We start from the raw sequence: 26,401 nt of genomic DNA on the forward strand, positions 1-26,401 counted from the left end.
GAGGGAAGCCAAGTAATTACCAATAAAGCTTTTGGTGACTATATTACTGTACATGTACCTGAATCTGAAACATTAAACATAAAATGCTGTCTAAAATTTACTGCCCTCTTTAATACAGCCACAGTGGAGGGTGTTATATAAAAGCGAGTGGGAAGACCAGATCAGCTCCAAAAAAAAGAAATACAAAATTGAGTCAAAATTGATGTGGTCTTGTCAGCTCAGTACAGTACTGCGCACCCATACATACAGTAATGGAGTTGTAAGGGAACAAAGAGAAACCATTTCCTCCCTCAGTCTCATTTAACAATGGAGACATCCTCCTCGCTGGCCAGGACAGAGAGGGATTGAGTGGTTCTGGAAAGACCTATGTTTCACTATGGCTGTGATTGATAATGTTATTCATCACAGTCTTACGTGTGTGTGTGTGTGTGTGTGTGTGTGTGTGTGTGTGTGTGTGTGTGTGTGTGCTGTGTGTGTCTGTGTGTGTCTTTATTACAGAGGCATGTAAAAAGACACCGAAACAAAGACAGTACAATGGTACAATTGAGTTTTTTCCTGCAGAGAAAAGCCTCTGTCACTAGTAATTGACACAACCCTGGACAAATTTAGAATGTAATGTAAACATGCAGTTCAGGATCACTCACTTAAGCCACAAACCTCTTGAGTCCTCTGGAACATATGATTGTCTATTGATCAGCAACCAGAGCTCAACAATCTCCATGAGACTGAGGCATTAGTGAAGACATGAATCCCTCCAATATCGCTGATATTTCTTTTGTTCTAGTGGTTACTACTTACTTACCAGTCAATAACATTAAACAGGGTTATATTATTTTATATATTGTCTTATATATTTTTTTATGTTCCTCTTAAAATTTTGATCTGGATATTAGCAAAATTTCATATCCACAAAAATAAATACTATTTCAATGTAATTCAGTGTTGCAACACCTTAAGGGCAGTCCACACTACAAACGATAACTATAACAATAACTATAAATATATATTTTTTTAAAACTGTTCTAACTCAAGTGGATGATCAAAACCAGAACTATAACGACAACGACAGTGGCGAACAATATCATGAATCACTTTCAGAGCAATTTGATTAATGATATTGGGGTATACAATTTATTAAACGCTTATAGAACATCTTTTTAGGCTACAAATCACACTTGAAAAACATTATATTTACATATTAACATCCTGTAAAAGGATGGGGTCTTAACGATTTACACCAAAGTATGAATGAAATGTATGAATGAACTCTTGTAACAAAGACTCCTCTTGTCTTTCAAGTCTTTGTGAATCCATATCCTTCTGGTTTTCTTTTTGTTTCTCTACACAATGTGCGGCAGTAACAGCTTGTCAATTTTCGTATAACGTTAGCGTTCATGAATGTGGATGTTCACATCATTATGGTATAGTTATTGTTCTTGGTGCTGACGGCCCTTTACTCGGGAGGATAAAATGGACTGAGATTATGTGCTCTTTTGTTTGTAATTGCAGATTATCGTTTGGAGACAGTGTTGAGTGTTCAAAATCTTCAGTATAGAATACCAAATGTGTGGTTTGGGAGACGAATGAAGGCCTAATTTGGTGGGATTCCCTGTGGTGTAGTCAGCCAGGTAGCAGGCTTATGCAGCATGCTCACTTAGATCTGTTTGTTTTTTATTTCTATTGAGTCATAATGCATTTAATAGGCATTAATTACACCTGTATCTGATATAGCTCAAAATATACATTGTACAGTCTGACGTCATTAGACCCATCTCGCACAGTGTGACATGCAATGAAATCACTTGTAGGATTGTTGTTATAACACCTGAACATGTATTGGACTTGACTTACTGTACTCGTCTAAATCCTTGTATTTAAGACAGACATCCTCTTGAGCAACTGACTACTGAAGCGTCTCCAGGGTTCCCCTTGTGCCCTACTTCAGTAGTCCAGATGGTAAAAAATTGTTAAAAATGTCTTACTTACCCAAATAAAGCATTACCAGAAAGACATTTCAAGTGGCATATTTTAATTATCCACATATCATCTATCTGCTGATTTCTGAGAAGTGCCGTCCTCCATATTACTATCTGCTACAAGTCTGCATGGCTGGAATTTAATTTAATCTTAATCTGGTATTTAATTTGTAATCTGGTATTTAATTCAATAACATTAACACCCAGATAGTTTTCTGATTATCATCATTGTAATAATGGCCCTGCACCCAGCCGTCTGTGTGTGCCAAAACCTCCAATACATTTCAGAGAAAATATTATTTCCTAACTGAAACTGGCAGCTAATTGTCTGCTTTACCAGCACAGTCACAGTTAGAATTGGATAAAGACAGCATTAGTATTGACCCCACAGAGGCCTGTGACTCGGTAATGTGCTGAGAGCTGAAGAGATGAGGCTGACAGTGTGGTAGACGGAGGCAAATGAAGTTAACGTGACTCCTGCTCCACTTTTGAAATCAGCACCTAACTTGGTTTACACTCAAGAGCAGTTTTACTGTTTGATATAATGATAAATCACAGCAAACAAGGGGGGAAAAAAGAGTCAGAGGCAATTTGAGGCCAAGACAGAGAATTGCCCTTTTGGTGGCTCTCTTGGATGAAACGTCTAACTTTGTAGTTAGATTAGCCTACTGAAGAGTGTTTCATATGAAACTCTGAAGGGATTTTCTCCTGTGTCACTGGGGATAAGATTGGAGAGCAGGAATGATCTGCGCTCTACATTGGGGCTTTACGTTATTATTCCATCTATAATAGCAGCTAATTGTAGCTGTCAAACTGCTGATAATCTGTATTAGAGTGCGAACTTCCAAAAAGCCCTGCATAACCTCAACATTTCTAAGAGAGATGATTAGAGAGTGAGTGTGTGTGAGTGCCAGAGGCAGAAGAAGAAAAAAAATCATGTATCTAGTGAGCAAAAAAGCCAAACCCAACAGTGGTTTGTCTGACAGAAAATGTAATGAAATAGATTGGTTTCTGTCTTTGAACACAGTTTTTTCTGCATAAAGAAAAATCCAGGACTTACGATGACAGTCTGTGGCTCCAGGGCCCACACAATAGCACATTCTTGTGATGTTGTTGGTGTCTTTAAGTAAAAGTACCTTAAAATGATCTATTTTTAACAACAAAACCTTCAAGTCTTTGTGATGATGAGTTAGTTGACACTGTACCAACTTCCTTCAGTCAATATAGCCATCCATTCATCCATCCATTTTCATCTGCCTCTCAAGCCAAAACCAAAACCTTCCACCTTAGGCGTTAACACTCTCCGGCTCAATGCAATAAAATATTATCCACTATCTGACCTCCTTTTCTCCTCACACTCGCTGCCTCCCGCTGCACTGCTCTCTCTCTTTCTTTCTCTCTCACTGTCTTCTGTCTTTTTTTCCTCTCTCTTCAGTTTCCTTCCTCACTGTCAGCCTCCTCGTTTTCTCGCAGCTGCCTCAGAGTGACGGGAAGGAACTGTGAAAACCTGAAGAAGGGTAGAAATTTTCACCAAGAAGCCTAGTAACACACACACACACAAACACACATACGCTGTCTCAACATCAAAGCTCCTGTCATTCTCTGCCCGCCGACAAGCCAGATCACTGGGTAGCCTAGGATAGAGAGAGCGAGAGTGAGAGAGAGAGAGAGAGAGAGAGAGAGAGAGAGAGAGAGAGAGAGAGAGAGAGAGAGGTATAGAAGATGAGGTGAGAGAGTAAGAGGTCGGAGACAGAATGTAAAACTGATCAACCTGAAATGGTCTTATCTTTGTGTGTCTGGGAATCACTGCGTGTGTGCATATGCACTGTATGATGTAAAAGGAAATGTGTGTGTAATGGTGAGTCCTATGTCTGTTTCCTCTCTTGGCACAGCCAGCAGCCAGTCAGACCAACATGTGGCATCTGGAACCTGCCTGCAAGCAGACTCTAACAAGGCCCCCAGAGTGTGTGTGTGTGTGTGTGTGTGTGTGTTTATTACTGTATGTGTACGATGGAGAAAATGTCTGTCCATCTGGGCTGCAAACGTGCGTTTCTACTGTTGTGTCGCTGTATGTAAAGTCACAGCATTAGCAGCGATACAGGTCAGACAAAGAGAAGGTGTTTCCTCCTGTCGACAAGGAGAGACCACTCTCACTCTGTCTCTTTATATCTCTCTGTCTGTCTGTGCCCCTGTCTCGGTCGCTCACCTCCTCTGTCTGGGTCAGCCAGTGACACTTTATCATCTGTTCCCTTCCAAAACATTCATCAGCTTGTGCAAATGCAACAGCATATGGCCCCACGAAACAAAGCTTAAAACCGAACAAATTAGCCACTTGTTCAAGACGTGGTACAAATACTTTATCAGTATGGCCAGCTGTTTAAAACTGCACATTTTAATCTGAATTATTGTCATTCAGGCGAGGGTCGGGCGCTTGCTTGGTTGTTGCAAAGCAGCCACTGTTTGCATGGGCTTGACAGCGAAAACCATTTCCCACTTTTGTGACTGCAAAGTTTAACAAACACTGTCTTAGTGTGTTTATAACAGTTTACAGATGCGCTTCGTGGAAGCATAACAGTTTCTTTATGGGAACTATAACAGTTATAAGCACAGAGTCATCACCAGACTGAGTGTATATCCTGTTTTGGAAAGTAAAAAAATAATAATAATAATTTTATATTCCCAGCCGAGGCCAAAATGTGCTTAAACAGCCAATAATATGAACCATCCTTTTAAGGGAAATCTGTACTGGCTTAAAAATGGATTAAAAATGACTGGAAGCATAGCCCTAAAGTAGTCAAATATGCCAGACGCAGTTTTGTCTGACATATTTTTATCCAGCTGTAGGCTTGTATAGAAGACAAACAGTGAAACACAGGAGGCATCAGGTGTGCACTGAGATGGCCTATATTGAATTTTAGGCATATAAACAACACTTTGATTCCATGGGGTTTGAAAACATCTGGACTGGAGTCTATGAAATGCCTGTAGCAGGACGCATGTTTTTCTCCTCCCTTGTGATGGTCTATTCGTGGCTCCCGTGTGCCTGAACGTTCCTGTCCTTGTTTCCATGGAGACCAAAAGAGGTGTGGAGAATCCTGAAGCCCTTCTGTGGTCACTGGCTTTGTCATACGTGCTGCCAGCCGCATCCACTTACCTTTAATAGCCCTTCACAGCCAGACGCTCTGCAAAGGCACAATTTCTTGACATTGCTAATTAGAAAGAACAGGTGTTTGTACTAATTCTAGACCACTTACAGCGCCCTTACTCATATTATGCTTTAACTCATGCAAATGAACGCAGTCACAATTTGTCACTTTCAGACAACTTCAAATGTGGTGCTTCGAGACATGAAGTCAGCTCAACCATTAGTCCAATACAAATGATTCCAGTAGAAATTCCCACCAGCAGGCACAGCTTAACGCCCCTGCTGTACACTCAACCCTCATTTTGATCAGAATATTCCATTCCTCCTGTTGTTCTCTTACACAATGGCATTGACCCAGTCTATTGTCTGAGGGGTTATGTCCTCCTTTTCAGCACTAAGAGGCTCATTTGTTGATCTCCTAACTAGATTATCTCTTGTCTGATTAACAGCCTGTAACCCCTGCTGCTACTTGCAGCTGACCAGCTTTATGCGCACTCACTGTTCCGTCTTTAGTCAGTTCATGGCCTTCGATACACTTTCCCTTTTTGCACCTGGCACACTTGCAGACAATGTCAGAGACTGTGAGGATTAACTGAAGATGCAAAGAGTTGAAAGGGTGAGTTTAAAAGAACAGTCACATGGGCTTGAATGTTTTTTTTTACATGAGGGATTGTTTATAAGAAGACCTACTTACAGTACTGCTAATGCTAGGCTAACAGGGCTGTGGTTGTGCTAATTGAATGACACTGGTAATTTATTTATCTGCTAAGTTGGTGTGGATTTAAGTAAGGTGAGGTTTGGTATGTGGCTGCCTGTATTTTGTCACTACCTTGATAGTTAATGAGGTGAAACGCTATTGCAATGCTTGATCAAGTATACCAAGATAGATGTTTTTGTAAGATAGCTCTCAATCATTGTCACTCTCACCTTGTTTCACTTCACTTTCAGCCATCCTAGCAACATGACTGGAGTGATGGAAATGTCTGTTGGTCTATTGGTTGGTCCACCACTTTGGTCAAGACTAAAATATTTCAACAATTATTGGATGGATTGCCATACAATTTTATACATGCATCTCTGTTGCCGGCAGTATGTAATTCCTTTCTAAATATTTACAAAACTAATGACATTATACCATCGACCTCATTGTACTAAGTGCTTAGTGCTAATTAGCAAAGATTTGCATGCCAACACAATAAAGTTTGAAAGTGAAAAAATATTATACCTGCTAAACATCAGGATGTTAGCATTGTCAATGCACACAGAGCCACTAGCTAGTAGTCTTCAAAGGTGTACTTCACCATCCTTCCTAATGAGCATTTATCAGTGGTTAGTCTTCAATGCCAATTTTTAAAGCCAGTTTCCCCATTTTATATTATATTAACCTTTAAGGCACATATTGATAGATGATCCATGGCTCAAGGGAGTTCCTGTTTCCCTTTTGACCCATCACCTTTTCATTCTGGCCCCTGGCTAAGTCACCATGACAGGTTGAACTCTAAGTACGAGAAGGTGAGGACACGATACGAGGGGTTGAGGGAGGCGAGTCGCAGTAGGGTTTTGAGACAGAAAAATACACGCATGGTCACACAAATTTTGCCTCCAAGCACTGAAGTTGGGGTGACAGCCATCGTGTGGGGACTAGGGACAATGAGATGTGGGAGAATTGTGTGTATGTCTGTGTATGGCAGCAATACTCCCCATGCTATCCAATCACTCAGGCCGTCTACTGGAGTGACATTTCAGGAAATTTCCACTGATGTGGGACTGGGGCCCCAGCTGTCAAGACAGAGCAGCAGGGAGGGGTTGGGTGGGGTGAAATGAGTAGGAGAGAGAGAGAGAGAGAGAGAGAGAGAGAGAGAGAGAGAGAGAGAGAGAGAGAGAGAGAAGCGTTGGATGTTGCTTATCAGACTTGGCAAGATCTCAAAGCTTTATGGCTTATGGTCGAGAACATTGATAAGTTCTCTCTCTTCTTTTCTTTCTCTGCCTCTGTGCCTTATTGCTTTCAGTGATAGAGTGAATGATAGCCTGTGTCTGTGATGTGGGCAGCATGAGACTTATCTGGCAGAATGACATTGGTTTTGTTTTCTAACCCTACCTAAGATGAGATAAATTATGTTTTCAGCTCCACATAAATAAAATCGTCAGTGCATTAATATTGATGGGTTTCTGGTCAGGAGAGAGTGCTTGCTTTCAAGCGGGAGCAAATACGTTTTTTTTTTGCTTCCTTACGTGTTTCATTGATGTATATGTAGGCAAACATTTCATTTCATTTTATGTAATATTTCTATTACTTAGTATAAACTCAATTATACTATCAAATACATTTTGATAGATAATAATCTCTTTCTTTTTTTTTTACATGTATGAGTGGCACAAGGCATGGAATGGAAATGTTGGGAACAGTCTTCAACTTTGTAGTGTGGTTAGTGAGAGAGGACTTGACATTTACATCACCTCTATCTTGCCCTACACTGTGCCTAGAATCCAAACCATCCAGTGAGTGTGTGCGTGTATGTTTTTGCAGGGTGATCATTGCTATGGTGTGAGAAAGATGAGGTTATTGGATGCGTGTGACCCAGACTTTGTTTGTATGTATGTACTGTATGTCTGCTTGCATGTGTAGTTCACAGAGTTTGCTGCTCAGCTCTCACTGTGTAAACACAATTAGCTGATTTGCATCCAATTTAAACTTCAATAAACTCTATGTGTAACCTTTCTATGCCGTCTAATTTCCAGATACCATATCAGTCGGCATTTTGACCTTTTGGCAACACTAATACGAGAAATGGAATGAGCTAAGCGTAGTAGTGCTACATTTCCATTACCAAGAGTAGGTCACACACACCGGCTGTCTGGACGGCTAGCACCTCTGGCCGATAGTCGGCCTCTTCCTTCCAGTGTTTGAAAATGAAGCCTGCATGTGATCAACCGTCCTAGGTGTTACTGTTACTAGGCCAGAGGTTCCTACTGGAAAACTCTGGCTTCATTCCAGTTGGAAGGCTTTATTCCACTTTTCCTCCTACATGTGTATATTTTCATGGAACTTGTTCAGGAAGTATCTCTGGTCACAGAGAGCTGTGGAAATGTACCTGTTTGAAAACATGCTGACAAGAATTAGAACTTGGAGGCAGACTTGTTGACAACATTTTCATATAAAATTCTGACTGCCGGACTATTCCCAAAGTGTATATTCCACCTGTTTGGCATGATTAACAGAGCAATGTAATTGATAGCATTGAGAAACTGATAGTAGTGAGTATTTATATATCACCTTGCTGTCAGGCTAAAAATAGGGAAAGTTGCATTGATCTTACAGTCGGTTATTTGGCTTTATTTGTGTGTGGAAATGTATTTGTCTGTTTGACTTTGGGGTTCTCTGGGTCTGCTAGTACTTTCCAGGTGGTTGCTTTGTGTATGTGTGGATACTTTGATATGGGCCTGGCGTACTGCGCGAGAGTGAGCGAGGCTCCCTAGGCGCAGGGCTTCTTGGCACATCTCTATGATCCCATCATGACGGGGAAACTCGACACTAGGGAGGATATTCCACTGACCAGCAGCTAGGGAAAAGTAACAAGGCTGCACAAACACGCCGCTCATGCAATTCCAGCAACAGTAACATGGTCTGGTGAGGTTACGTCTGCTCAAACTCACAGGGCTTCACACACTCCTGCACTTTGTCTTTTAAACACATAAACTCATTCTTATTACAGACTCCTTGCTGAAGTATGCAAAACTACACAAGTACACCTAAACGTACAAATAGATATACATATATACACACCCAGTCCCCGCCCCCCCGACTGCACTAATGAACACTCCGATTGCTGAGCGGACAGTCAGATGATTGGCACAGAGAAAGCATTACACCAGCACATTCAGGCATATGGCATGTGGACCTACTGATGGGCACACACATATGGTGCTGGTGGCTTCTGCTGCTTCGCATGGGAGGAAGGCACTGTGCTCGCCTTTGATCAGACTCCAAATCACAGAGCACGCAGCACACAAAGTACAGCCTAAAAATCTCTAACTGTTTTTGTTGCATCATTTTGTCTTGTTTAAAAAAAAATCAAAAGGAACGGCTTTTGCAGCTTCTCTCAGTTTTTGTGATTTTGCAATCACAGGATTTATTTTAAAAAATCAACAAAATGCTGCAGTTTTTTTACAGTGCATTATTATGTAAAATTGTATTACAAAATTTGGCTTTTTCTTGTTAAAACAAAACATTAGCCCTTTGGTTGCAAACCTATACACTAATTACCACCAACAACAGTTGTGTTGTAGTTTTCCCACACACACACACACAAACAAACATGCTGGGTTGATTGTGCTATTTTCTACATCTAGAAGAATTATAAATTTGATCCATTGTGAAAAAAAAAAAGATTACACACTAAATATATTTGTTTCTATAAGTTTTTCTATTGTTTCTTCGTTGTTTAATTAAAAAAAAATGGGACAATGCTTTACGCTATATTCCTGGAGTTATAAACTAAATACTTCAGTGGAAATGATACGTATAACATCAGAAATCCATATTCACAACAGGACATAATATTATTGACAAAACAACACAGTAACTCAAGAACCTATCAGGTATAATAGATAACTCAATGCCAAAAACATGGCATTTTATGGACCATGTTTGCATGCATAGACTATAACATTAAGTGTGTATGTGGTGCGTTTATCGAGAAAACAGTCGCACTTCTCAGTCTTTTAACACCCTCCTAATTCCCATGTCAGCAAAATCAGCCTCCAGTAACCATGGCAACTTTTGTTTTCTTGATTCCTGTGTGTCAAGTTCCCGGAATATCCCACAAACTCGCCTACTAGAGACTTCATGAGGACGCTGTCTATAACTGTTAAGGGACTGTATTGTCATAGGAACCAGTCACCATGGTGACAAGTCATATCCCAGAGGTTTGTATGCTAGTATCAGTGATTGGCTGGAGTGACTGGGTCTTGACCTGTGAGGCTTTAGTGATATACTTCCACATTGAGCTATCAACAGGTTGCTAATTCACTAGTCTTTCTAACCATTAGTTAAGATACGTTTTATCAATGAATCACACCTCTGTTTTTCTCTTTCTGTTTCGTTTCCTTCATTCTGCATGGCCCTCCCATTAGATTCAGGATACTGAAGTAAACACCACAGTTTTCTCCTAATGTTTTCAATTAAAAACCACTCAGGCCGTCTTGAAACGGTTACCATCAGGATCATTCTTTCCATTTCCTCCACGACTTAATGTAATCGGACTTACTGTATCAACAACAATATACTTGGAATTAAGAGACACATTTAAAGGACAAGTGCACGGCAGAACCATAGAACATTTTTGTTAACAATATAATAAAAACTTTGCATAATAATTGCCCTGCAGACATTTCCAGTGCCAAGATGACCAATTCTGTTTCTCGCTCTTTTGTACAACCTATTGCCTACTTTTAAAATCTGCCCGGCTGTATTGTGCCTCGGTCAAATGACTTATTGCAGTACGGTATGCTGATATAAAGCAGCCTGTGAATAGGAAGAAACCGGGTGTGATTGTGCGAAGCCGTGTATTACTGTTCCCAACAGACCGTGAAATTGTTTATTCTTCTGCTGCCATTTCTGTGTAAAACAGAAAAGGGATCACTTCCCCCACTGCACAGCCGTCGCAGTGAGACCGCCACTTGTTTCAGCCAAGAAATTAACTCCCCATTGATTAACGGAAATTCTTAATCAACAGGCTACTGTGTTTGTTCTTGTTGGTATTTGGATACCCCACTCAAGTCATCACAATAGCCTGGAGATATTGTATAAAATCTTCAAGCTATTAAAATTATTGTTTATATAGTCTTGCCTCTATTTTGCCTTAGGTTTGCTTTACACAACACTAGCTTCATGGTGAAATGGCCAATAAGGCAACAAGCATGTGAGCAGTTTTCTAGTATTTTCTCATTGTTGTAAGATTAAAAGAACCCTTTCTGTAGTTCAAAATGTATTGCAGTTTTTGCTTGCAAGTGGGTTTTTTTGGTTGTAAATATCACTGCTTAGCTTCCACCAAACCGGATAGTGGTTTTAAAAAGCTTGAAAATGTGGCTAATGTTTGATGAGTGTGGTTCCATAAAGTCATGTGAAACCTCTGAGACCTAGCTCATGCGCTTCGAATGCACACCACTTCCACTGGTGTAATTGAAACATAAATCCAATCCTTTTTGTTTCATGTCTAAATCCCACTTTGCCCCAGTGGTTTATCCTGGGGTAACCTGTAACATACTGTATAGCAGTGGACAGTTGGTACACTGCCTGCTCCACTGTTAACACTGAATGAATCAAAGTCTTTTGGAAGCTTGCTTTAATGTTGGATTCAATAGACATTCTAGCTGCTTTATCTATACAGAGTGATATGAGGCCTTGATAATCTTAAACTCTATGATCTGCCCTTTGCATTGTGGCCATATTTTCAGTATCAGAAAGTCTGTTTCTGTTGATTTATTTATTCAGTGGCCCAAATAATCTGTATTTCTGAGTGTAACAATGTGCACCTCCCTGTCACCTTCCTGTCTTTCTGCCTATGATTTATAAAACAAGATTCCCATTAAATGCAAACCAGACAAACAACATACCTCCTCCTACAATCAATCAGCTGTTTCAGCCCCACCTCAAAGCCTAATGTACACTCTGACTGTTTGTGTGTGTGTTTATGTGCTTATCCCCTTCACCGTGAATGTCTGCCTGCCCCTCAGTGGGGAAACCATGGAAGGACATTTTGGTCTGGTTTGAAGGGGAACGCTTGGTCGTGACACACATTTAGGTAGGTTATTGGTAGCTAACTGGGTTAAAGCAGCATGTCTCATGGTACATTTTGCTTATCCGGAGGGGTGGCATTAGAGTAATTTAGATAAATGACGGAGAAGAGGAACAAGGGGGATATTGCGGGGGATAAAAAAAATAGAAGCTGTTGGAGAGAGATTGTGTACAGTATGTGCGTGTGAGTGAGTGAGACCCAGTTTGTGTGTGTTTGGGCGAGCCAGAGTGGACATGAAAATGATGAAATGAAGGCCTTAATGTCCATACTGCAAACAACCCTGAACACTTCACAGGCTGTATGATTCTTTGAGGCAGGCAGAGCTACAGTGGAAGTGAATATAAATGGATCTTTGATGATTCATTCGTGTTGTCTGATTTTTAATTGTCTCTACATTGTTTCTGTTGTGCTCTGCTCTTGTATTTAGCGTCTCTTTTCTTGTAAGCAATTACTCCATCCAGATTTTGCTCTCACCTGTGTTACCAGATTTTTTTTTTTATATTTGTATACTGTGGTTTTATGATATGATATTTTAAACTCAGTTCCCACTGTCCAACCCCCACCTCCTCTTCTCAGCACAACCCCCCCCTGTGTTGATGCATTAGCCCTGAGGCCAAGTGAAGGTGGTGTAGGGGGGTTTTCTGCGTGGGTGGATTTCCAGTCAGTCTAAACCACTTGCCATTTGACCTTGCATCTTGCATACTCTTCCTTCTATGCCTTCTTTTTCTTCCTTTCTGGAGGCGTTTCCAGTCCAGTCAGAGACAAAGATTTCTTCACACTTGGGGACCAGCAGAGAGGGGGAAGAAGGAGATTTAGATTGCATAGTTACTAGAACACACAGACAGGTCTGACGTGGTGTAGCAGACATTTGCTTTTATACAGCTGCAGCAAGGCATGAGAAGACTTTGTTTTCTGTTGAAATTGAGCTGATCTGGGAATCTTGAAAGCAGAGATCCTTTTATGAGTGAAAGTGTGGTATTTTGAGAACAGTTGAATTCCATTCATGTGTTGTACATACCAGTCAAACATATTAACATTTTAGGTTGTGTTGCCTCAGTTCAACCCTTGTTTTGGTGGTGTTTAATCTCAGTTTTGTCAGGTTGATAAATTGGTGTTGCTTATGTTTCGAATGACAACAGCTTTTTTTATTTTTAGATGCTCTGTACTAGGCCAACTGTGCGCTTTCAGGACATTTTTTGGACTGTTGATGCTGTTGAGCACTAGAGGGCAGCAGAGTACAAAGAATGAGTACAGCCTGGCTGGACCACAGATAACACACTGCTTATTATTTTACCTATCTCAAAGCCTCAAAACAGATATTAAACATGACAGCACATGCACTTCAGTTTTTGACTTTGTCAACTACAACTCCTGTGCTTTCATTCCTACAGCATCATGATGTGTCTGTGCATTTAAATGAATAATCTAAGACAATAAAATGACCACAGGGAAGCAATATTGGTTCATATCTGTTATTTACAGGAACTTGTATATAACACGGTCATAAAGGCATGTTAAATTTAATAGATATATTCGTGTGTGTATATGTGTGTGTGTGTGTGTGTGTGTGTGTGTGTGTGTAAATATATATATATATATATATATGAAATATATAAGGCAATAACAAATATTTGCAGGAACAATATAAAATAAAAGAACAATATAAAATAAAAGAACAATATAAAATTAAAATAAATGAAACCCACTAAGAATCAAAAGCCATAGAAAACATGTACGTCTTGAGTTTTGTCTTAAAATTGTCAAGTGAGGGGCAGCTTTTTAATAATAGTGGAAGGCTTTTCCAAAGCCTTGGAGCGGCAACATTGATCGTGGAACAGTTAAAAACAGCAGCTGTGAGGATCTGCGAGGCCTGGAGCTGGAGTAAGGACAGAGAAGTTCTGAGATGTACATAAAACTACTTTCATCAAAACCCCTGCAGTAACCCCTTATTGAACGATATCAGTGTAATTCCCTATGTAGTAGTTACTCTGTAACCTCACATTGACCTGTCCAGCTCAAGCCCTATAGATGCTGTCTTTGCTTCGGCTGTTTTTGTTAGTGTATGGGGACACACTGTTGTGGCTGTAGAGGTCAAAAAGGCCAATGAGATTGATGCTGTGATTGGTCACGTTGCACCCATGGGAGTTTCAGCAGTGGGATCCACAGACTCAGGAGAAAGCAACTCACCCCAGATAAGGGAATGAGCCAAACAACATGGTCTCAGGGGTATCTGAGGACAAATGAGGATTTAGAGAGTTTTCCTTTAACTTCCATATGTGTATATTCAGTGAGATTTATACAGTACTTACAGTGAAACATTTTTGAATTACTTTGATTGTGTTTATAGATTCAATATATGAATGCTACTACTACAACCACTAGTGACAATAATAATCATGATAATAATTATTGTCTGTTTTCAACTAACAAATATTTTAATCTTTATTAAATTCTTATTATTATTATTATTATTATTATTATTATTATTATTATTATTATTATATATTATGTTATATTAATTGTTTGGTCTATAAAATGTCAGACAATTGTGAAAAGTCTCACAAGTTTACCAAGTTTATCTTTGTATAACAACAAAAACTGATTCATTTTCTGTAAACTAATTGATTAATCAAGTAATTGTTTCAGCTCTAATAATATCTACTACTACTACTAAATGAATATAACCATCCTATTAATGCACTCATTTGGCATTACTTTTTCTGAACTATTGTATGCAACATATTCTTCCTCTTGTCTGTGATTTATCATTGTTTTAGTGGTCGTTTAATTCGGGCTGTATGTGTATGGCATAGTGCCTGGAAAACGGTGGAAAACATCCAATAATCGGCCACTTGTACAGTTCACCGGACACCAGCCAACTCTGCTCTATTGTAGTAGTCGGGATTTTTCTTTGCCTGCAAAATACTGGTGTTTGAAATATAGGACACCTTGGCTGTGGCTTTTACTATGAGTTTGGCTATCAGTTTGTGAATAGAGATGAATGAATTTTTGAAATTTTGGACCAGCAGCTACTAAATACTTTTAGTAGTAATAGTAGTAGTTGTGTTTTGGGGTATTTGGATTTCTCTATTTAAAGACTTCATTCATCGTTATTCCTCTTTCATAATCTCTCCTCAGACAAAGGTTTTGTTTATCATGGGCAAATATGCCCTGTCTTCTCCATGCATCTACATATACATGCACACATGTACCCACCCCCCTGCTCCCTGCCATCCCAATCCCTCTTCTTACCTCTCCACGCTCCTTATCCATCCATCCTGTTCTCCCTGAAGCCACGCCATTGGCCCTCGCCTAGCAACCGCATGATAATTTGGCATAATGTGACACCCCCTGATGCATGATGGGGGCTGTAAGTCAGCTTCATCCCCCCATGCTGGTGGCTGGTGTTTAGGGTTGAGGAGAAAGAAAAATGGAACAGGGAGGATGAATATATTTTGAGAAAGAGAATAGGGAATTTCACGCTCATGTCGTTACATGACTGGTGTCCACCGGCTAAACCTGTCATCTGTCCCTGGAGGGTTGTTCTCTTTCTCTAGCACAGCAGTGACCGATCATCTCCTCTCATTCTCAGTTCTCCCCCATATGGTTCCCATTTAGTCCATATGTACAGTTACAGGAATGAACATATGCAGAAGATTTTGTGGAAACCAGACAGGCACGCAATCAGGCAGCCTCTCTGTATCGACAGGACCCTACCAGTCTCATAGGTGTCTCTGACACGCAGGCAGGCAGGGAAAGAAACAGAAAGATGGCGCTGCGTGCTCCGTCTGTCTCCATGCTGCCATGTCTGACGTGAGCACGACTAAAGGGAAGGACATCCTGAATGAGACGTCTCGTGTTTTCTCTCCTCCTCTGTATCTCTTTTCTCTCCTCTTCAGTCCCAGAAAATCAAACAGGAGCTTTTGTTGTCTCCCCCTCTCTCTCTGGCTCTCTGTAGGTCTTCTTTTCTGTCTCCTCCTCCTCCTCTGTCCCTCTGTCTTCAACAAAGACCCGAGTGATTTGGTGAAACAAAAGCTCCCCTGGTCCTGTTTGACCTCTCGATCATGAACCCAGATGGTGGGATGACCACACTGAGGTTAGAGAGGCACAGGACTGAGAACTCAGAAATCAGGAAAATAGGTTTATTTTATTTCTTAGATCAGTCATAAAATTACTCATTAGGTCCTTTTATTAAATCACTATTACCTGGGTTTTTGGTTTGGTTTTCCATTCATTGACTTATTGTCAAGTCAAAATAATCTGAACAACATCAGTTATAGCTACCTCCTCCTTGTGTGTGTGTGTGTGTGTGTATATATGTGTGTGTGTGTGTGTGTGTGTGTGTGTGTGTGTGTGGATATTTGCGCACTGTTACCATCAGAATCACCCAGTTTCTCTCTCCTCCCTCCTTTGCCTTCACCCGTGTCCTTTGCATGTTCTCCCCATCCCCATCCCATTACTCCAGCTGGTAATGTGTGTCTGTGTGTGTGTGTGTGTGTGTGTGTGTGTGTGTGTGTGTGTGTGTGTGTGATTGTAGATTGGTGGGGGGTATACAACCACACACACACACACACACACACACACACACACACACCATTTCCTTTCCTTACAGGTGCCTTTGCTTCATTCATGCACTCACACACACACTCTCTCACACATGTCTGCATGGTGGAGCACCGGGCGAGGTACAGCAGCAGGGACCAGAGTAGAGAGAAAGAGAAAGAGAAACATTTAAGAGGACGGGACTGAAACAGAGCGTGGTTACCATAGTAACCACTCCCCCATGCACCCTCCCTTCCTCCTCCTCCATTCTCTCTCTCTCTCACACTCACTGTCTCTCTCTCTCTCTCTCTCTCTCTCTCTCTCTCTCTCTCTCTCTCTCTCCTCCCCCTCCCTCCACCTCTGTGCTGGTGATGCTCGTGTCTCTTTTCTTTCCATCCGGTTTGTCCTCACCTCTGCTGGACGCGCTCCTCTCACACTGCCAGCGGATGACACACGAGGAGGAGGAGGAGGAGGAAGAGGAGACAAGGAGAAGCTGCTGTCTCTACTCTCCCATCTTTTCATCACTTTAAGAAAAAAAAAAAAAGATAAAGAGAGAGCAGACCAGACAAGAGCAACAACCAAAAGAAAGGACACACAGGATATACATACATAAAAGAAACCCTACTCTTCTCCATTCTCCTTTTCAAGGAGGGCATTTTTCTTCCCTTTCCCCCCCTTTCCTTTTCTACCCCGATTTTTTCCTCTGAGATCCCGGTTTTGTCAATTACAGCCCCTGAACTTCTCTGGGATTTCAGGTGAGGCACGCGTGTGTAGTGTGTGGTGCTTCTACATTTTCTTATAACCTATCATGGCTCACGCGGCCTCCCAATTGAAGAAGAATCGGGGGGAAGTGGATGTGAATGCGATAGAGGACGAGAAGGAGAAGCGGAGGAAGAGCAGGAGAGCAGCGTCCCGGGAACAAAAGAGAAAGGTAACAGACGAGGGGCTGCCTTGGCTGGCTGGTGGCTTCATTTGCTCTGCTCCGCAAGCATCATTGGAGCGTGACTCTGTGTATGTGTGCATCTCTACATCTCCTTTGGCTTGGCTAGATCAACTGGACCTGCAGGTTGCCTTGTCACACACACATACATTCATATACATGTTCGTATCTGCGCAGAAATCTGGACCAACATGTGGATCCTGTCCATTTTAAAGAGCGTCTTTGACCTTGTGTACTGAATGTGCGTGTGATAGTGTTTCTCTATGTGTGAGTCTGTGTGTTTATTGTTGGTATGCACGTAAAGCGTTTGCATAGGTTTGTGTGTGTGTGTGTCTGTGTCTTTTATGTGATAGCTCAGAGTCAAAAATAATTTCACCTGTTTGTGCGTGATATTCTCAGCTGCAAATCTTTGGATGAGCTGTACGGACACATGGAGCATTTTTGTTTCCCTGCCTCTGCTACTTACTCTTTCAACGTTTCCTAATATTGTGCGTCTTCAGTAAAACTATGTGATCTTCCTTAAATATTTGCGCATCCTTCCTTGGTTTAAAGAGAAATGAGGGGTTCAGTTGTTGTGATAATCCGGTAAAGAGTAGGATTTGTTAATTATCGCTTCCTAGGTGTAATTCAACCTTGTTGTGGGCTTTATACCAAACAAGATGCATGTTAGGAGTTGCAAAGAGTGTGAGGTTATGTTTGCACTTTTAAAATGGCAAATAAATAAGAACACATGTAATCAAACGGGGAAAACACAGGCCAAGATGCACAAAACTCCTCTCACTCTTTTTTCACTTGATCATGGTCTTGGAAATGCTTGAGTGCTATAGTGGGTTTTGCTCTTGTATGTGTCTGTGTGTGTGTGTGTGTGTGTGTGTGCTTGGATGCACAGACAGCCATGTATAATGCATACACGACTGATTTATTGATGACAGAGCTTTTCATATGATGGAGGAGGAACTGAAATGCACGTGGGTCGCCCTCCTGTTCCTCCTTCCTGACATGTTAACTTTGAACAGACCAGTGTGAGACACTCATGCAGAATAAGGTATTCAATATAGATAATTATAAGTTGATGGAAACAGAAACAAAAGTTTACTTCTGTCCACGGTTATTTATTAAAATAAATTTGCCGGGACTATTCTAGTATTTAGAGTCCATTACTTGTAGTCTGTGTATTGAATGTAGGGAGATTTGACCGTGAAAGATCTATTCAGTAACAGTGACATTTACTGCACTTTGTGCCCATGGGTGCCTGGTTTTGAATTATGCTGCTGGCAACGTTATTTGACCTCAGCATAAACAAGAAGCGAGCTATCATGGCCTAATCTTTTCCAAACCAAAGAAAGCAAGAAAAAAAGATTGATAAGGTCAAGTGAATTTATGGATCTACTTCTCTAAATGCCCAAATATAAAGATAGAAGTAGGTTTTGGATCTGTATGCCTCTAGGTGCACATTCCTGTCCTGTGTGTTCATGTGCATGTGTGTGTGTGAAACTTGTGTCTGAGATGCTGATCTGTATAGGAGGTTTTATAGTCCTTATGAAGGGTCATGTTTCATAGAAGAGAACAGGAGACAGAGATGATGAGGAGAGGAGAGGGTCGTATTGATTGGACTGTGCACAGCACCGTCCATGAGGATAATAAACTTTCTCTACTTTCTCCTCGGCCTGCCCTGCGTCCTTCCCTCTGTCCTCACACCAATCTACTCTTCTGTCCCTCATTCCCCTCTCTGTCTTTCTGTGTCTTTTTATCCTTTTGTTTCTGTGTCTCCTCACGTTTAGCTTGGTTTCCCTGTCTCGCCATCTACTCTGTCCACTATTTATAAGCTCTGTTGTTTGGCTCATGCTACTACCTTTGAACAATACACTGTCCCAAAACAAAGTCAAACACTAAAGTTAATTTGTTTGTCAGTCATTGTTTACTTGAGGGATGTGAACTTTAGCAATTGCTGTTGGTCACTCTCCCTCCCACACACACACACACACACACACACACACAAAAACACACCCACACACACACACACACACAGATACACCCATGTATTGCCCACACACCCCTTTTGCTGTGGTTTTATTCCTTGGCTGCCCTTGCTCGTGCACTGTTTATCCCAGTTGGTGGCCTTCCAACTCTCACTGTGGTCCCCACAATACATGAGACTGAGAGTTGAGAGTCGTACAGATACATGACAAAAGAGTAACACATGCTGAAAGACTATATAAGAGATAAAGGACATTACAGGCAACACAAATTGACTGATTTTCACACCATGTTAAAGGTACATTGTTATTTTCCCTCCATTATTTAGCCTCAAAGCCTTTGTTTATGTATCGTTGCTAAACTGATACAGTTATCTTGGTGCAAACTGCTTTGACTCACTCCTTTCACTGCTCTAAAATGCTATATTTAGATGGTAGAGCAGGTACAAAACTGTTTGTGGAGAACACTTGTAAATGCAGAGTGGTATGTCTTCTCAGTCGTACATTTTTTTTTTCCTTACTCACCAAGCAGGTGCGTAACTGTATATGTCATGAACTGCTGCAAAATATTCTAAGAGTCATGTAATTTATTGTGTATTTATATCTAAAATACAAGCCTGATTTCCTGCTGTGTACAAGCAATATTTCATTAGAAAACATTAATAATTAAGTTATTAATGTTTAGTTATTTATTCAGTGTTGTATAGTTTAGTCCTGTGTGTTTCAGCATTAGTGCACTTTTGTTTCCATTTGGATCAGAGGTTGTATCTATAAGGTCACCAGAAAATAGTGTTTATATTACGATACTGTTGGCTTAGTATCAGAATATAACATAATATGCAGTCCATTGAAACATAGGTGTCACTTACTCCCTCGATTGCTCTTTTTACTATTTCCTAGCTACACTCAGAAGTTTAGTGAACAGGAAATTGAGATTTTGGACTCTTGCACATATGAAATGCGACACGTTGCATTGTGGGATTGTTAGCAGAAAGTAGTGTATATTCCATCACCTTTTGTTCCATTGTGGGAGTCTTTGAGGGCGCTATATAGTAAATAAATTTCACACTGAGAATTTGGACTCTCAAATAAAATGGGTTATATAGCAAATGGGGAGGGATTTTTTAACACAGTGACAGTGACTATCAAAATGCAGAACGAGATCAACAAAGTGCATTTTAGGGAGATGAGGAATACTTTGACATGAGGCCTGCTGCTTTTATCAGACAGCACTCAGTTCAGTGTCGGCCTAATGGAGTCCAGGGTGTCTGGGGAGGGATCCCTGCTGCAGATGCCTAACAACTTGGTGTAGTGTATGTGCGTGTTTGTGGTGTGTCAGGAAAGCAGCACAGAGGGAGATAAAGTTCCTACCATTAGCACCCTGGGAATAGCGGGACATTAACCTGACAGACTGAGAACAAGGAAGAGAGAAGAAAGCACACCTCTATGATGTATCTGTGTGTGTACGGAAGCTGGAATTCATTCTCATTTGTTGTATGAGAGTTTCCGAGAGAGAGTCGGTGAAAACTTAGTAGCCACAGTGGTCAGCTGAACGGGAAACCCCTGTTACACTGTAACATAAATTCTCCAAGCTGCTTTACTTCTAATGACATTATCTAGAGCCAGGAGCCCCCAATGGATTCTTTGAGAGAGAGAGAGAGAGAGAGAGAGAGAGAGAGAGAGAGAGAGAGAGAGAGAGAGAGAGAGAGAGAGAGAGAGCTAAGCAAAGCATAGGTTTGCCGAGTCCCAGTTTTACACACCGCTCTGGTACACAGAGTGTGCGTTGGTACAGTACCTATTGTTTCTCTCACAGGGCTTATGTGGGCCATGTGCTAGCTTTTTTTTTTACAGGCTTATTCTACAGTCTAATCTGATGGTGTTTCATCTTCTGAGGAATCTGTGCCTGTTTCCCAGCTCTGTGCACCTCTGTCTTGACTGTGTTGCCCAATATTGTGCCCTTTATTTTTGGTTGAAAGCAAAACTTACAACATAGAGAGCGTTTGAGAAACTCGATCCACTTCATTAAAAATTCCAAAGATCACTGGCACGTCCTGCTCTTCAGTGGTGAATGTCATCATCATTTATCACCATCATCACCGTTCGTTAGAGGTCTAGTGAATCTAAAGCAGTGAATCTAAAGCAAGACTTTGAACTGACTGCTTGAAGGCGAATGACAGTGTTGAAATTGGATTTCAGCCCTGCGCTGCCTTCAGAGCAAGCCCATGGCAACAGTGGCAAGAGTCTGCCCAGCCTTAGAGGAAAAGTAAACCGTGGGGAAAAGAGTCATCAGGCTGCAGGCAGGCAAGAAGGGAGAAAACATGATATCAGTACATATTTTAATAGATTTCTCTCCTATTTTTCTTTCTTTATTTTCTTTCTGTCTCGTTTCTATCACTCAATTTCCAGTTTGGCTGAAACAAAGCCGGCACGGGTGTTGCTTCCCTCCTCCTTCCCCCCACTTACTCCTTCACCTCCTCCCCTCCCCACCAGCCCATAAAAGATGGAGGTTAATGAATTCGGCACTCATGCATGCCTCAGCTAATTGCATTGGCATTGGGAACTCCTCCCAGTATTACAAAATGTTTTTCACCATCAAGATGGCCACCGGCTGGACGGCCGGTGAGCGTGACTTTGAGGAGGCTGCCGAGCTTTGTGGAAATAATGACAATTGATGTTGCGTGCATTGCAGTTTTATTTGCTCAGAGGGAATGTGATGTGCGCGATTTAGTTAGATTAGGTTAGTCGGCTCAGAAGCTATTGGCCAGTTTGTAGTAACACTTTACTTTTGTGTGTATTAATCTCAGACGGGCAGTAGTCATCAGTCAGAAAATCTTCACTGGTCAATGTCCACTCATCAAAGTGGACTGAATGTCAAACTGTAAACACCACCCACGCACATTCAGTAACTCATACACATTCATTCACTGTAAGGGACATACAGAGAGACATTTAAACACCTAAATCCTTTCTACTTTCTACTATTGACTTTTTATCCAGTTTTAAATCACATTTCTTAACTATATTTCAACCAGATGAAGGATTTTAGTCATTAGACATCTGGATCTCTGAAGTTGTCAGAGAAACAAGCTGGGCTAATGTTAGCAGCAGCTCAACTAAGGTGAACCTGCTTTATTCAGTGTTTTACTGGTTTTATTCACAGAGTCTGTTTGTTTTGGAGAGGAAGAGACCCTAAAAACAGACTTGAGGAAACATATTAGCTTAGCATGGCTTCACAATTTCTTCAAGTGTGTCTTAAAACAGGTGTCCATATAAACAACAGGCTTTGCTTGTTGTAATCATTCCTCCTGTTCATACTAGTCATTAAGAGATCCCTCCCTAATGCGCTTTTAGTGTAAGTGGTGGAGGCCAAAATCTATGCCCCCTGTGCAAAAATGTATTCCAAAGTGTATCTGAAGTTATACTAATATGATGCTTCAGCAGTCTGACAGAAACATTGTCTGTGGATGCACAAAGAGGGAATTCTATATTAAACAGACTGTAACTTGATTTGACTGACTCAGACTGCTGAAACCTCATATAAGCTTCTGATAAGCTTTCAAATCCATTTTTACACAAAACGAGGGCTGTGGACCCTGGGAGGCCAGGATGAACAGGAGCAATGGCAAAACCAATGTTCATATTGTTTTAAGACAGACTGTAAACACACCCTTTTTTTAGACTGATAGTAAAAGTAGTAAGTAAAAGTCTCAGTAGAAAGGATGTAGGTGATTAAATGTTTCTCTGTATGTCCCTTTCAGTGAATGAATGTGTGTCAGGATGGAGTTGTTGGGTATTTGGTTCAGTTTGTGGAGTAAAGGTTGACCAATGAAACTACTGACTGATAAGTTTCTCTACTGTTTTTTGGGTGTCAAATCAACCCAGGTTGAAATCCAAAGGATTTTGAAGATTACAAACAACTCATAACTCTCTGTGTTCTTGACCTGCAGGCTATGTGACTATATCATATTATCCATTCATTCTCATTCGCATACACACTATAAAAAGCAAATCAGTCCATTTTAATCCCCACTCTTGTTTCAAACATGGCAGGATCCTCCAATGGGCGACACAGCGCCCTCACTCTACTGTATGCTGCTGCTATTGTTCTACATTAGCTTCAGTCTCTAAGGGGAAATGAGAGCGTGTAATAAGGATTGTTCTAATTATTGATCCACCACTTGAAGGGTCCTCACTAAGAGCTACTGCTGGGGGATGGTGTGTTTGTGCGTGCGTGTGTGTGTGTGTGTGTGTGTGTGTGTGTGTGTGTGTGTGTGTGTGTGTGCATGTGTGGGTGGTGATGGGATTTCTTAGGGAACCTCGTAACTGGAGACCCGTGTATGTGGGGATTTGTTTGTCCTACCACTGGGGGAAAAAAATCCATGTTGTCTAGTTGTGGTTCCTGGTCTGGTTCATCTGACAGCCTTTTATGTGCATCAGGTGATTTATACTGCGTTCAACACTACGTTTTAACGTGCTTTTTCCTCCCCCCTGGTCTCAGTGTGTGCATTCTAGAAACAGAAAGAGAAAAGCGGTGAAAAGGAGAGACTGAGGTAGAATGAAAGAGGAAGAGATAACGACTAATAGAGGGAGAGAGTGTGTGTGTGTGTGTGAAAGAGAGGAAAGAGTGAGAGATAAGAAGAAATGTAGAGAATTAGAGAGGCAGGGAAAGAGAGAGAGCATGATCGTAAGCCTAAAGGTCATTTGAAGGTGAGTGGCGTCTTTTTGCCGCTCTTCAAAATCCTCATGCAACCTCCCTCCTCTTTCATCCTTCTCGCTCTCTCTGATGCAGCGTCCTATGTGGAACTACTGGATGTTTCACAAAATAACACGTAAAATGTATCATTGTATTTATTTTCATAGCTGGCTCTCTTTAAACGGGAGAATGCCATACAGAAAAAGGTGTTTCACTGCCTTACATCTGTAGAAAATGCAGATGATTCAAAGGGTATTCAAAATATCTCAACCCATGAAAGAGTGTTTAATCCTTCAGACTATCTGATAATCTCCAAATATAGAGATGGATGGACAGGAGCGCCATACGAAATTGATTTTATGCGATACAGTATGACATATCACATGTCTGAAATTAATTCATCACATGTGAAATTGATGTTTTCAGAGGTGACGTTTGTCATTTTCCATGTGGAAAAATCTGATCACATATGCCTGTACAATGTGTGGATGTGCTACACATGGTATTTGGTAGGCATTTGCGTTTGGATCCAGAGCTGAAACAATGCTGATTAGTCAATTAACAGAAAAATTATCTGCAATTATTTTGAGAATCAATAAATATTTCAGTTAGTTTTCAAGTAAAAATGTTTTGTCTTATGTGAAAGTAAACAGAATTTTTTTTTCGTTGTTGTTTTTTGTTATTTATTTTATATTTGAGTGTTAGTTGGACAAAATAAGAATTAATAAATCATAATCTTTTTTGGACCAAGTGATTCATCCAAGACATAATCTGCAGATTAATGAGTAATGAAAATAATTGTTAGTGTCAGCCCTATAAGTGCAGAAACAATGTAGCTTCTGGCTATAGGAGCAGATAATATAATATGCATGTAAATACATAAACCGGTGCTTGTGTAATTGTGCTGATAAACAAATGAGCTGTATGTTACTTTAATACGACACAGTTTACGTTTCAGCAATTTTGTTGGCATCAGAGACACAATTCTCCAATCCTGCTTAGTAACAGTAATGTAAACTAATACCATACCTGTAAGGCTCCATGATTATAGTTGAAGTCTGATGCCAACACATATAGCAGCCAAATGAGAGGATTGTAGGATTCACTGGAGCAGATGTTGGAAAAAAAAACATCTCCCACGCTTCTGTTGTGCAAGTGAAGCAACACTAAATGAAACCAAAGTGAAGGACTTTCCTCTCTGAACAAGTATGCCATGGACTCACCTCTCCATCCTTCATCTAATTTAAATAGGACCAACTCACCTCTGATGCTCAAGGCTGAGGCAGAAAAAGAGTTTAGTGCAGCAAGTGCAGTTCACCGTGAGATTATTCACTGTTAGTTACAGATGCAGTAATGCTGCTTAATGATGTGATTATAGAGCTGAATGGTATGTAAGGGGGGGTTGGTGGACTAGAGAGACAGAATAGTAGGAGAGAGGAGGGGATAAGGGAGCAGGGACTTCATGAGGCAAGGACAGAGGGAGAGAAAGAGAGGGAGCAGGTGTGGAAGAGATGCAGAAAGGGGAAAAGGTGACATTCTCAAAATAGGAAATAAGAGAAAAGAGAGACAAGAATAGAAAACTGGACAACAGGCGACGCTAGAAATGGTGTTTGAAAGGCAGTGGACGAAGACGTCTACTATGCACTCAAATATAACATGAGTGAGTGACTCTCCCTCTCTTTCACCTACTTTCACTATAATGCCTAATTGTTCTTTAAAAGCCTGCAGCTACCTACAGCTTCTTTTTTTTCCTTTCTTCCCATTCGATGCACAAGTCTGTCGTTGGGTCAATCACAATCTTCACTGTTCACTGAAGCAGCGGTGCATGTGTGTGTGTGTGTGTGTGTGTGTGTGTGTGTGTGTGTGTGTGTGTGTGTGTGTGTGTGTGTCTGTGTGTGACAACGCCCCCACTCCTACAACATCACACTCATTAATCCCCTACTGTGCATCAATGCCAGACCTCTTCCATCAGGCTCCTAAATGCGCCAAATGGTGTGTCACAGGCATGTGTGCATATATGTGTGTGTTTGTGTGTGTGTGTGTGTGTGTGTGTGTGTGTGTACATTTATGCATATATGGCAGGTGCTGCTCATACACTCACAGATAAAGCTTATCCTATTGAAATGGTGCTGTCTTCCTCTCCCTCACACACACACAACACTCTGTTGACCCTTGGGACTCACGCCTGTACAGCTTGATAATTACTTTCTTTTACTCGCCCCCACCTCCACCTCCACCACAACGGCGTCTCCCTGTCCTCCATTTAACCACCTGCCATTCCACCATCACGTGCAGCAATAACTAGAATCATGCAGTCATCAGTTTTGTCGTC

General features: G+C 41.0%; 1 protein-coding gene across 24 annotated transcripts in view; it reads left to right on the forward strand.

Moving 5' to 3' along the window:
- The window catches only part of ank3a (ankyrin 3a), a 125,051-nt gene that overhangs the window by 12,687 nt on the left and 85,963 nt on the right, over window positions 1–26,401 (forward strand). For 9 of the 24 annotated variants that reach the window (XM_051428386.1, XM_051428369.1, XM_051428428.1 and 6 more), the window contains exon 1: window positions 16,830–17,391. The exons of 1 other annotated variant lie outside the window; for it this stretch is intronic. In XM_051428386.1, the coding sequence (XP_051284346.1) occupies window positions 17,269–17,391 (123 nt within the window). In that variant the 5' untranslated portion in view covers window positions 16,830–17,268. Of the gene's footprint in view, window positions 1–16,829; window positions 17,392–26,401 lie in introns of those variants that run through there. 14 more of the 24 variants (XM_051428431.1, XM_051428436.1, XM_051428433.1 and 11 more) reach the window with 4 other exon arrangements.

Source organism: Dicentrarchus labrax, unplaced genomic scaffold (assembly GCF_905237075.1).
Source record: "Dicentrarchus labrax unplaced genomic scaffold, dlabrax2021, whole genome shotgun sequence".
NCBI lineage: Eukaryota > Metazoa > Chordata > Actinopteri > Moronidae > Dicentrarchus > Dicentrarchus labrax.